At 48.1% G+C, this 13,065-nt stretch overlaps 1 protein-coding gene across 5 annotated transcripts in view; it reads left to right on the forward strand.

Annotated features, from left to right (window-relative positions):
* Nucleotides 1-8,546: 8,546 nt before the first annotated feature.
* The window catches only part of LOC121271284 (putative adhesion G protein-coupled receptor E4P), a 63,660-nt gene continuing 59,141 nt past the window's right edge, over nt 8,547-13,065 (forward strand). For all 5 annotated transcript variants that reach the window (XM_041177154.1, XM_041177155.1, XM_041177156.1 and 2 more), the window contains exon 1: nt 8,547-8,674. In XM_041177154.1, coding sequence (XP_041033088.1) covers nt 8,641-8,674 — 34 coding nt within the window. In that variant the 5' untranslated portion in view covers nt 8,547-8,640. The remainder of the gene's footprint in view (nt 8,675-13,065) is intronic.

The following is a 13,065-nucleotide window of genomic DNA, read 5'->3' on the forward strand; positions in this document are numbered from 1 at the left end:
GGTATGGTGAATACCCGGCTGGGGCTGGGATTGGAAGATGGGGTGGGGACGGAGGGACAGGCAGGGGTGGAGGGTCCTAGATGGGTGTTGGTATTAATGAGTTGTTGGAGCTTGCGTCCTTTGCACCTGAAAGAAAGAGACAAAGTTTCTTGTTGAGGCGTCGGATGAGACAAAGAATAAAATGAAACTGGGGGCACGCGCAGCTTTGAAAAAGGGTACACCTGTGCTGCTGGAGGGAGAGGTCGAGTGTGTTCATATGGCGGCGCATGGCACTGAGTGTGGATCTCAGAATGCGATGAGAACAGCAGTCCGAGAAACATTTTATGTCCTGGAGATACCTGTAATCCTGGGTGGGTTCGAAACATGAGGGATGGAACTTCAGTTGAAATCCATGTGGAGTAAGTCGGAGACGGAGACAGTCACTGAGAAAGGAGATATGGCTGTGAAAGCGAGTTTTAGTAAACATCTTGTCAAACACCAGGAGAGAAATGGAAAGCAATGAAGGTGAACAAGGCAACAGAGAGATACGGAAATCCTTTCGGAGAGAAGAGCAATACTTCTTCAAGGTAGGCATTCCTTGGAGAGAAGTGGCAGTCAATTAAACACTAAGATAAAAGCAAAAAACTGCAGATGCTGGAAATCCAAATCAAAAATAAAAATAAAAATACCTAGAAAAACTCAGCAGGTCTGGCAGCATCTGCGGAGAGGGACACAGTTAATGTTTCGAGTCCGTATGACTCTTCATCAGAACTAAGTAAAAATAGAAGAGAGGTGAAATATAAGCTGGTTTAAGCGGGGGTGGGACAGGTAGAGCTGGATAGAGGGCCAGTGATAGGTAGAGATAACCAAAAGATGTCACAGACAAAAGGACAAAGAGGTGTTGAAGGTGGTGATATTATCTAGGCATGTGCTAATTAAGGGTAGAAAGCAGGACAAGCAAGGTACAGATAGCCCTAGTGGGGGTGGGGTGGGGTGAAGGAATTGAAATAGGCTAAAAGGTAGAGATAAAACAATGAATGGAAATACGTTTAAAAATAACGGAAATAGGTGGGAAAAGAAAAATCTATATAAATTATTGGAAAAAAGGGGGAGGGGATCGGAAGGGGGGTGGGGGTGGAGGAGAGAGTTCATGATCTAAAATTGTTGAACTCAATATTCAGTCCGGAAGGCTGTAAAGTGCCTAGTCGGAAGATGAGGTGCTGTTCCTGCAGTTTGCGTTAAGCTTCACTGGAACAATACAGCAGGCCAAGGATGGACATGTGGGCATGAGAGCAGGGTGGAGTGTTAAAATGGCAAGTGACAGGGAGGTCTGGGTAATGCTTGTGGACAGACCAAAGGTGTTCTGACTTCCAATCTGACAACTGAGGGAGAAGCCAATTCTCTAGGTAGTGGGGAAATGGTGGAGAAAGTTGGCATGTGCCATGTCATGTTCCACAGAGGTCAGGAAGGTCAAACAACACGCATCTATTAACAGAAGAACTGAAAATGCCAGAAATGCTCAGTAGGTCAGAAGGTGTCTGTGGAGAGAGAGAGAGAGGGAGAGAGTTAACATTCCAACTTGATGACTATTCATCACCCAGAAGAAAAAAACAATTCAGGCCAGTACTCTTATTTCCCAGTTTTACTGGTGTTCCATTTTAAGGTATACGAGACCAGTTCGGACCAGTACTCTTATTTCCCAGTTTTTCCTGTTTTTTTCCTTCTGGGCAGAACTGGGAAGAGTTAAGAGGCGTGACAGGTTTTAGGGGAGGGAAAGACGGGAGGGGAGGAAAGAACAAAAGGGGCAAGGTCTGTGACAGGGTGGATGGTAGGAGAAATGAAATAAAGAGATCATGAAGCAAGACAAAAAAGTGTGTGGTAAAGGGAAATGTGGGACAAGAGCTGACAACTACTTCGACTAAAGGATATTATGGTAACTTCAGATGAGAACATCTACGGTGGGGAGGGGGGGGAGGTGCAGAAATGCAATTAAAAGAGTAAGAAAACAGGAACTTTCATTCTCTATGTTTGACAGTGACTCAAATCGCAAGGAGTGGAGACATTGCAGTGGATAAAGAGCATTGTCTCACGTTCTGTGTGATGTTATTACCATAGTGCCCAGGAGTTCTGGTGTTCCCCTTTTCTCAAGTCTTCCTCAAAACATGCGCATTGTCATGGTGATGGGGCCACTACTTCATGTCGGAAGGCCTCTGGTGGTTTAGAATGATGCAGAAGGCCTGGACCCTCCTCTGCAGAATGCGAGGAACTCATTTTAGTGACGTCTGAACACAAAAGTGCAGGGGGGTGGGGGCGGAGGTGGTGGGAGGTGTCGAACAGGGGCTCAGGGTGGGTGGGTGGGGAGAGGTGAATTTGAGTGGGAGTGGGAGGTGGGCGCTGGGGAGAGGAGAGCGGGGAGGTGACCTCAATAGTCATGGCACAGGAGAAGTTAACCACAGCCTCAGCAACCGAAGTTACGGAGACTGCAGTGAACAACCTTGCTTAAATTGACTCAGCTTGTTTGGCCTTTGGATTTGGAGCCTGTCAATTATCTATATTCTGCCCGATCATTTCTCTTTAAATATGAAATTCTAAACTGTGCACAGAGGATTCCTCTGGATGCCGCTTTGCAATAACTATGACAATACATTGTTGTGGAAAGCAACATTTGTCAAGAGAGTACAGAAGACTAAATGAGCTGCCTGGAGCTGCGGGCTTCAAAGCCTTTCCCTCTCCATGTGAGGGAAGTACTGAGTTTATTTTCACTTTCAAGGGATCAACCACTGATTGAATACTCATCTCCCATCTTATTTTTATCTTTGTTAATAGGATGTGGGTTTCGCTGGCTAGGCCAGCATTTATTTCACATCCCTAATTACCCATTGAGAAGGTGGTGGTGAGCTGCCTTCTTGAACCGCTGCAGTCCATGTGGTGTAGGTACACCCACGGTGCTGTTAGGGAGGGAGTTCCGGGATTTTGACCCAGCGACAGTGAAGGAACGGCGATATATTTCCAAGTCAGGGTGGTGAGTGGCTTGGAAGGGAACTTCCAGGTGGTGGTGTTCCCATGTGTCTGCTGCCCTTGTCCTTTTCTAGGTCACGGGCTTGGAAGGTGCTGTCAAAGGAGGTTTGCTGAGTTACTGTAGTGCGTCTTGTAGATGGTTCACACTGCAGCCATTGTGCTCCATTGGTGGAGGCAGTGAATGCTGAAGGTGGTGCGTGGGGTGCCAATCAAGTGGGCTGCTTTGTCCTTCACGCCATCTAGCTTCTTGAGTGTTGTGGGAGCTGCACTCATCCAGGCAAGAGGGGAGTATTCCATCACACTTCTGACTTGTGCCTTGTAGATGGTGAGCAGACTTTGGGGAGTCAGGAGTTGAGTCACCCTCCACAGAATTCCCAGCCTCTGACATGTTTTTATAGCCACAGTATTTATGTTGCTGGTCCAGTTCAGTTTCTGGCCAGTGGTACCTCCAGGATGTTGATAGTGGGGGATTCAGCAATCGTAATGAATATCAAGTGGAGATGGTTAGATTTTCTCTTGTTGGAGATGGTCAATGCCTGGCACTTGTGTGGTGTGAATGTTACTTGCCACTTATCAGCTCAAGCCCTGAATGTTATCATAATTTCTAAAGGCCCTGGTGCCATTTTGAATCCTCCCCATCATTTTGAGGTCTTCACTATTTTCAGGCCGCAGCATCACCCCGGGGCAGCTAACTATACCAATACCTCTAGATCGGGCCGGGGTGCTCTCCACCCACCCAGCGTGAGGTAAGTTGAGAGGGCAGGGAGTCACTGTTTGAGGGTGAGATGTCCAGGAGTGGGAGCGGCCCAGATTATTTTTGTCGACACCAAAGGTTCACTCTCTTGCCACTCTGAAGCCCACAAGAGTAAACTTACCGCTACTGGGCAACTTCCGTTCCATCTTCCCTGGTCGTGATCTGAGCCTGCGCGGCACAGGCCCCAGGTTAGTTCCAACCTAAAGTGGCATCAGTAAAGTGCTGACTTCCACATTTTATCATTTGTACCAGGCAGAGGTACCCTTAGGGGGGGGCAGAATTTTGCCCTCGTCGAGTGGGCTCAGCAAGGGGCAGGTGGGAGCGGTCGAGATGCCGGCTGCCGCCTGCGGTTGGGGCCAGACCGCCTCGTCGCGCCCTCTCGCGGTACTTCGGTCGGTGGGCGCACGGGTGGGAGTCGACAGCGCGCCCGCCGATCGAAATACCACGAGAGGGCGCGCCATGACTTCAGGCGCGTGCCCACCCGACGAGCGTTATGTTCCGGCCTGGGGTTTCTGATGATTAAACCCCTTTCGAATCGGCAGCGGCTGCATCATCGGCAGCTGGGGCCGGTAGGGAAGGTGCTTAGGGGAAGATTGAGGCTTTGAGGCCTGTTAAAGTATATGGAAAATAGAATTGATTTGCGATGGCTTTTATTGATTGACAGACTTACCGCTTCATGAGTGCCAGGCCAAGGGAGTGAAAACCCATCCCGCTGACTGACTGACACTAGCAACTTGCTGGTGTACCCGAGCTGGCTGTGCAAGCCTTGCCTCTGTGGGCCCTTACTTTCCCTGCGGTGCCCCCTGCAACACCACCCCCCCCCCCCACCCCCCAACTGGTTCCTGCTGAGCTTGTTTGTTTCGGCACTGCCCTGTTGTGAATGGTCCCTCAGTGCAAGTTAAGACTTCCTTCACACACCAGCTCTCAATCATTCATCGTTCCAAACAACTTGAGTCACGATCAATAGATGGAAATGGAATGGGTCTTGTTTCCAAAAGGCGGGTATGCCTTCTCAAAACCTGGGAGTGAGAATCGGCAGAAAAGAACAAATCACAGTCACGATATGTAATAAATCCCTTCTCACCTCTGTGCAAAGCACTCCGTGTTAGGTTTTGTGTTTAACTGCTTCCCTGCATTTTCTCATTCTTCAATTTTCTCCTTCAACTCTCCGTTACCTGGCTCAAGTGGCCATCCTAGGAGGGTGAGTCCAGACAGTGATTGCCATCAGGCTAAAGTCAATTATGGAGCCACAACTGTTGCTCTGAACTGAGGAGGGCTAACGAAACTGTCAAACGGCGGCAGTTTCTAGAACATTCTCACCCCGTTGTATTGCAAAGAACATCAGAAATGTTCACTAACAAACCCAGTGAGAGGACATGTTCAATGTTGGCTTGGTGATGATGAAAGGACAAGTTTGATGTTGGCATGGCCATTATAGGATTCTGCCGACCCTTCACTGTCGCTGGGTCAAAATCCTGGAACTCCCTCCCTAACAGCGCTGTGGGTGTACCTATACCACATGGACTGCAGCGGTTCAAGGAGGCAGCTCACCCACCACCTTCTCAAGGGGCAATTAGGGATGGGCAATAAAAGCTGGCCTAGCCAGCAATGCCCACATCCTGTGAAATTTCCTGTGAAATGTTTAAAAATTAAGCACTTCCCATGCAGATCGATGAACTTCAGCTATGTAAATAGATTGGTGAAGCTGTGCTGTTCTCCTTGGAGAGGAGAAGGTTGAGAAGAGATTTGACAGAGGTACTCAGAATCATGAGGGATCATAGGGCGAAACTGGAAGGATCGAGAACCAGGAGACACCGATTTAAAGTGATTGGCAAAAGCAGCAAAAGGTAACATGAGGTAAAACTTTTTTACACAGCCAGCACTTAGGATCTGGAATGTGCTGTCTGAGGATCTGGTAGAGGCAGATTTAACTGAGGCATTAAAGAGGAAATTGGATAGTTATCTGAAGAGGGAATATTTGCAGGGCTGCAGGGAAAAGATGCTAGGCGGGTGGCGCTAGGTGAATTGCCCTTGTAAAGAGCTGGCACAGACAGAATAGGCTGAATAGGCCTCCTCCTGAGCTGTAACCTTTCTATGATTCTATTCTCTGATTCCGATATTCATCCTTTTCTTGCCTCTTGTTGCGCACTCCACAGTCAGTAACGACTCCTATGTGCTCAGTTGTGAGCTGCAGCCAGTGCCTGGTGGGGGTTGGGCATGTTATACAGCTCACCTCGGTCCAGTTGTCAGGTTGAGAGGTCGTGACCACTCGTGCAAGTCTATGGGCTTATAGCACCGCAGACAGCCTGGCCTCAGGCTACACCAGCTGTCATGCCAGCTGTGTTGTCACAGGTTGAGATTTATCCGACACCAACACGAAAGCAAAATACTGCAGGTGCTGGAAATCCGAAATAAAGACTGAAAGCGCTGTAAGCACTCAGCAAGTCCTGGCAGCACCTGTGAAGAGAGGAAATGGAGTTAACATTTCAGGCCGGTGATCTTTCCTGTATGTATTGGTCAGGTCTCCCCTGTAACTCCCCCTTGCTCTTTCTTCAAAAATAGCCCATGGAATCTTTCACATTGACTTAAGAGGACAACAATTAACATCTCAATTGCCGGCAGTGCAGCACTCCCTCAGTACTGCACTTGAGTGCCAGCCTTGATTTTTGCATTCAAGTTCTGGAGTGGGACTTAAACCTGCAACTTTCTGGTTTGAACTTAAAGGTGTTGTCAACTGAGCCATGGCTGACACCTGACCACACATAGGCCCTGGGTGCTCAATCCCACTCAGATTGTTGCACTGAGCTGTTTTCCCTCATATCTACCCTCTGAACATAAATAAGGGCAAAAAGGACAGAGGTGCCAGATCATGATAAGTGACAGGACTGGACAGGGTGTGGTGTCACCTATGGTGATTGGTACACAATTTATTTTTTATTCGTTCAGGAATAGGCCAGCATTAATTGACCATCCCTAATTACCCTTGTTCAGAGGGCACTTTAAGAGCCAAAGACATTGTTGTGCGTCTGAATTAGCTGGACTGCAGATTTCCTTCACTAAAGAACATTAGTGAACCCATTGGGTTTTTACAACAACCAGGAATGGTTTTGTGGTCATCATCAGACTGTCAATTCTAGATTTTTATTGAATTCAAATTTCACCATCTGCCATGGTCAATATTTGAACCCAGGTCCCCAGAGAATTACCCTGGGTTTCCAGAATACCAGTCTAGTGACAATACTACTAAACCACCACCTCCTTGCATCCCAGGGTCATCATTTCGAGTCCCATGTTGGGTAAAATTGCTTTTCTTAAATATTTTATTCAAAATATAACAATTTATTTTACCAAAATGTGTCCGCTAATTAAATATTTAAATCAATTCTCTATATTTGAAGTTGAAATTTCATGATTACTTATCTTCATCACTTACTGAAATGTCAGGGGCATGTTTTACAGTTGCTATATGAATAGCAGACTAGATGCAAGGACTTGCAATTGGTAAGGACTGCACAGATTTATAAATAGGTAGCTTTCCTTTTTACTCATTCATGGGATGTGGGCATTACTGGCTAGGCCAGCATTAATTACCCCTCCTTAATTACCCCTCCTTGAGGAGGTGGTGGTGAGCTGCCTTCTTGAACCACTGCAGTCCATGTGGTGTAGGCACATCCACAGTGCTGTTGTAGGGGGGATGGGGGAGTTCCAGGATTTTGACCCAGCGATAGTGAAGTGTGAACATTCCCAGAGGTTTGCTCATTTTTAAGCTTGTGACCAACAGTCAGAACTTTATTGTTAGTCTGTGTCAAGCCAAGTTGTTTGTTTTAATGCTGCCAGCTGATGCTTTGACACTGCCACTGAGACTGCAACTGAGCATGTGTGGGAAGTGCTCCCCCTATCCATGTGGCACAAACAAACACAGGCGTAGCCAACACCTGAACTGCTCGGTGAATACCAGCTCCCTGTAAAAACAAATTACCCATCTGGCTATCACGAGAGGGGCAGAATGGGAAACATATAAAACGAGGTACAATCTAGGAATAATGGCTCAGAAATTCAGGGGCGCCCATTCTTTGGGCACCTGCAGGATGCACAGAGGGGGGGTAACCACAAGAAATAGGAGCATGAGTAGGCCATTCGGCCCCTCGAGCCTGTGCCGCCATTCAATAAGACCATGGATGATCTGACTGTGGCCTCAACTGCTCCACTTCCCTGGATGCACCCCACCCCACCCCAGCCCATAACCCTTGCCTTCCCCTGTTGATCAAAATCCATCTAACTCAATGCCAACATCCACTGCTCTCTGGGGGAGAGAATTCCACAGACGAATGAGCTGAAATCCTAAATGGGAGCCCCCCTCATTTTTAAACAGTGCCCCCTCACCTAGTTCTAGACTCCCTCCCCCCCGCACCCCCACACAACAAGGGGGGAAACATCCTCCCAACACCCACCCTGGTCAAGTCCCCTCAATTAGAAGAGATCACCTCTCTAAACTCCAACGGGCATAGCTCAGCAGGAGAATGGGAAGAAGTAAGACACACACCCGGAATTAGGGGCTCAACCCAACCCACCCCACTGCATGAGAGCTGGTGGGACACGAAAGATTACAGGTATATAAAGAAAAAACCCTACCCACAAGGGAGTCTCCCTGACTACAGTTGAAAAGACCGCTTCTTCCTCAAAACAAAACAGCCTCAGTGGTTGACCCGGGCTAACCGGGGTCTCTCCTCCCCTTCAGGGTGTGTCGGTGACTACTGCTATTGGAAGTTTTTTTTTCATTCTCTTCACCAGAATGATTTCAGTACTGTGGCAGGCAGAGAGGGAGAAGGGCGCGCGTTTGAGACAGGCAGCGTTAACTGGGCTAACTGTGAAAGCTTACTGAAGATACCATGGACACGCGGAGTAGCTTCCAGCTCGGACTCGGTATGTAAGAGGTGATCGATGTTAGGGAGGATCGCTGTGTGTTCATGACTGTTTGAGCATTATACTTGTCAAGTATCATTGTGTTCCCCTCTGTTTAAGGTTAGACGTGTTAGCGCTTCTCTCCCTCTCTGATAGACGTGCAATTTGCCTCTCATCTGCTCCAAGTATTATTTTCACTCTCATTTCCCCCCCTTCATAGTTTTTCTCTAGGGATTTTTGTTCTGATGTCTTCACACTCTTTCCCACACAGTGTTCTTTTGATGTGTATACAAGTGTGACTTGTGTCCCTGTTTTCCTTTTAATGCTCTCTCTCTCTCCCCCTCGCTATTTTCCCTAAGTTGGTCTCTGTCTCTTTCATGCCCTGCTCTCTCCGACTATCTTTATCTTTCTCCGCCTCGGTTACCTTCCACGGAAACCACTTCCCAGCAAATCCCTTACTTTCCTCTGTGTGGGAAAGAGTGTGAAGACATCAGAACAAAAATCCCTAGAGAAAAACTATGAAGGGGGGAAATGAGTGAAAATAATACTTGGTGCAGATGAGAGAGGCAAATTGCACGTCTGTCTATCAGAGAGGGAGAGAAAAGCTAACAGGTCTAACCTTACTTTCCACTCTCTTCCCCTCTGCCTCTGGGGTCGCTCGGCAAGCCAGCCCTGAAGGTTAAAATTGGCTGTTTCTCTCATGTGTAGCTGACCCATTAGTGGTGGTGGTGGGTGGTGGTGGGGGGTGGGGGAACAATTAATATTGACCCCCGAGCAGTGTCTGAGCAGGGAGAGGGGCGAGTGTGCTTAAAAGGAGGAGGGGGGTTTGTGAAAGCCTTAGATTGCATGGTCGTGTGTAAACTGTGGGCTTGCTAATGTTGGCACTAGGGCAGTTCTAAATGAAAAACCATTCGATCCGTCCAAACGACTTCTAGACTGAGTTATAAATGGAGAGAGAGAGAGCTGTGGGATTATGTCTTCAGTAGTTATTGGTATAATGACAATTGAAGAGTATTACTGGCAAAACAATTTCATTGGGATTGTTCCTAAACTGTATTGGTGAAGGCTTGTGAGTGAATATCCCACATGTCTCGCTGGGACAGTGTGTCCCCTGTCTCCTTGTTCAGTCCAGAATATGTCTTCGCTGGTACTGTTGCTGCTCCTTGATTGCTCTACTCCGTGGCTTCTGTTGGGTCTAAGTCCCTGAGTTATTTTGGGTGGGATGCCTGATGGCTGCCAGAGGGATGGGGAGGAGGAAGGTGGGGGGGGCGGGGGGGGGGGGCGGGGGTGGGGGGGGTGGGGGGGGTGGTGGCAGCAGACATTGTGAACCTGGTCTGTTTGTGAACTGTTTGCTGCTGGCTTGCTTCAGAGTCGGAATGTTTCAGAGCGTCCCAATCTTTCTTTCGGGCTGTTTTTATTGCACAGCATGGATCCTTTCAGATTGTGGGGCTGCCTAGCTTGGAGGGAACGCTTACAATAAAGGCAAAACACACTGCGGACGCTGGAAATCTGGGACAATTTCTGGCACTTTCTGTTGCAGCCTGACCAGCTCTTATGAAATAAAATAATGTGGGTGCCTAACAGATGTCGGGGAGGTTGCTGGTTACCATGAGTGAGGGACAGTGAGAATTGGTGAGCAGGAGAATTGGGGGGAATGGGCTCTTGAGACCATAATAGTAAAGGGGTGGGGAGTTACTTAAAGCTTACAACTTATCTTTGTTGAGTCACAATGTTATCAACTCCGTCCCCGCTGGGTGACTCACTTATGTGTAGACCTTCTCGAATCAATCAAACTCACCCTGGAGACTCCCAGGTTCAGTCTCCTACAGGCTATCCTAGCGATGAGTCTCAAAAGGTCAACTCAGGGGGGTCAATCCCTTAAAATATGGGTCAGTTGGTCACCCTGTTCTGTTTTTTAATTGGAGGGGACGTTGTCTGGGAGTGCGCAATATGTCTGAGGGAAGCAGGGGTCCAACCTACGACAGTACCACTACAACGAGTTTGATTTCAGTGTCTTGCCTGGCATCTCAAACAAAATTCTCTATCCCCTCCCCACTCCTCCTCAAGCTTTTGGCTCTTGAATGGTTCCAAACACATTCTGCCCTCCCCAGTCTAATTCCCTTGTCTTGGTGGTATCCCAGAGCGCAGGAAGGGGGCCAGTCTACAATCCAGAGCGTGGTAGCTGATGGGTAATGATCAGGGGATTAGCCCTGCCTGATTTTTACCCCCTCCTGGTGCACTAAGATGAACCATAGTACCTCCTGAGGTCAGTTCACTCAGTCCAGGCCGATATCAATATCCAGGAGTCGGTACCTCTCAGGAAAATTCCCAGGAAATACTCCATCCCTAGTTGGGAGACACCTGCAGGGAGGCATTGCAGATTCCCATGTGTTAAGTTAAGGGCCACAGGATCCGGAGGTGACAGGAAAGGCATCAAAAATCCAATTAAAGGGCAGCCTTCAGAAAATGGAACCTAGTCCCCGCCACACCATCTATTGGTGATAAACAAAAACAAAAATACCTGGAAATACTCAGCAGGTCTGACAGCATCTGCGACGAGGAATACAGTTAACGTTTCGAGTCCGTATGACTCCTCGTCAGAACTAAAGAGACATAGAAATGTGGTGAAATATAAGCTGTTTAAGAGGATGGGACAGGTAGAGCTGGATAGAGGACCAGTGATTGGTGGCGGCAAAGAAGAGATTGCCAAAGATGCCATAGACAAAAGGTCAAAGGGGTGTTGACGGTGGTGACATTAGCCAAGGAATCTGCTAATGGGGACATAAGGGTAGAAAGCAGGACGAGCAAGTGGCAGATAGCTCTTGCGGGTGGGTGGATGGGGGGAAAGATTCGAAATAGGCTAAAAGGTGGAGATAAAACAATGGATGGAAATACATGTTAAAAATAATAATAGAAGTAGGTGGGAAAAGAAAATAAAAAAAAATATTGATTATTAGAAAAAAGTGGATCAAAAAGGGGGTGAGGATGGAGGAGAGAGTTCATGATCTGAAGTTGTTGAACTCAATATTCAGTCGGGAAGGCTGTAAAGTGCCTAGTCGGAAGATGAGGTGCTGTTCCTCCAGTTTGCGTTGAGCTTCAATGGAACGTTGCAGTAGGCCAAGGACGGACATGTGGGCATGAGACCAGGGTGAAGTGTTGAAATGGCAAGCGACAGGGAGGTCTGGGTCATGCTTGCGGCCAGACCAAAGGTGTTCCGCAAAACGGTCTGCGTTTGGTGTCTCCAATGTAGAGGAAACCAACCACGTTGGGAGCAGCGAATGCTGTAGACCAAATTGAGTGCAAGTGAAGTGCTGCTGCTTATGCTTTTAGCCATTGATAAGGCTGAGCTCAGATACTCAGGGTGGTATTGACTCCTGTTGATAACCACTACTCCGTTAATACAGTTCATCAAAGATTGTTGTCAAGCGGGATTGATTCGCAGGAACCATAACTGCACTTTCTTCTGGCTCCATTTCCAAAAGCAAAATAGAAAGCCGGGGAACATACTTTGCTGTTTAAGTGAGGGCAGGGGCTCCGGATCTAGGAAAATGCCCTCTATGGTAATTGGAAAGGCAACAAATGGGAGCTCAGGGGAGGCACTCCATGAACTGAACCCCGAAGGTCGGGAACTGGTGGATGAGGAGTGAAGAGGCAAAAATATTGTTGGTGACCATGTCCATATTGGCTCCACTAGGAGTTGGATGTGAGCCTAAAGCGTGTTGGATTTGGGTTCAAATGCAGGGGTTCTCCAGGCCTGGGCACCCACCCCGAGTTGCCCAGAGTTGTTTCCACAAATTCCGAGGGCATTAAGAGCCAGCCAAGGCTCGTGGGGATGGAGTGACGTGGAGACGAACCAGGATAGTTGGGGGGGGGGTAACAGGCTCCCTTCCCTGGGCTACGTCGATCGAAGCAGTTGGGTTTTCTTTAGCAACATCTTGGTCAGGTCGCTACGCGGGACCATTCTGGTAGGCCCTGCTTCAGAATGCCACCGCCAGTGCCACAATCCCCACACGATGCTCAGGCAGATGTTTCAACCACTGTGAATTCATAAAGCCTGAAGATCTGGTGGTCTGATGCAGGCTGGTGCTCTGCGTGTCGCGTGGCCTTGGCGTATCGCCAGGGCGTTCCAAGAGATACCGTCTATCCTGTCGAAGTTGCCAAGTGAGACATTTTTTTTTTGGCTCCAAGAGAGGGGAGAAACCCTGTGATTTTTTTTTTATATATACCATATTGCGACCCACTAGTAAAAGAACAGATTCATTTTTTTACCTTGTCACTGCGAAACTGAGCAAACCACAGAAGGTTTATCTGAGAATTTGTAACATAGGCCGATGCATCTCAGTCTCTGTCCCTCCCAGCTGCCCCCAAATCAGTGGGTCAAGCTGAGATGGTCCATGCCCAATGGGTAACCC

Source organism: Carcharodon carcharias, chromosome 30, assembly GCF_017639515.1.
Source record: "Carcharodon carcharias isolate sCarCar2 chromosome 30, sCarCar2.pri, whole genome shotgun sequence".
NCBI lineage: Eukaryota > Metazoa > Chordata > Chondrichthyes > Lamniformes > Lamnidae > Carcharodon > Carcharodon carcharias.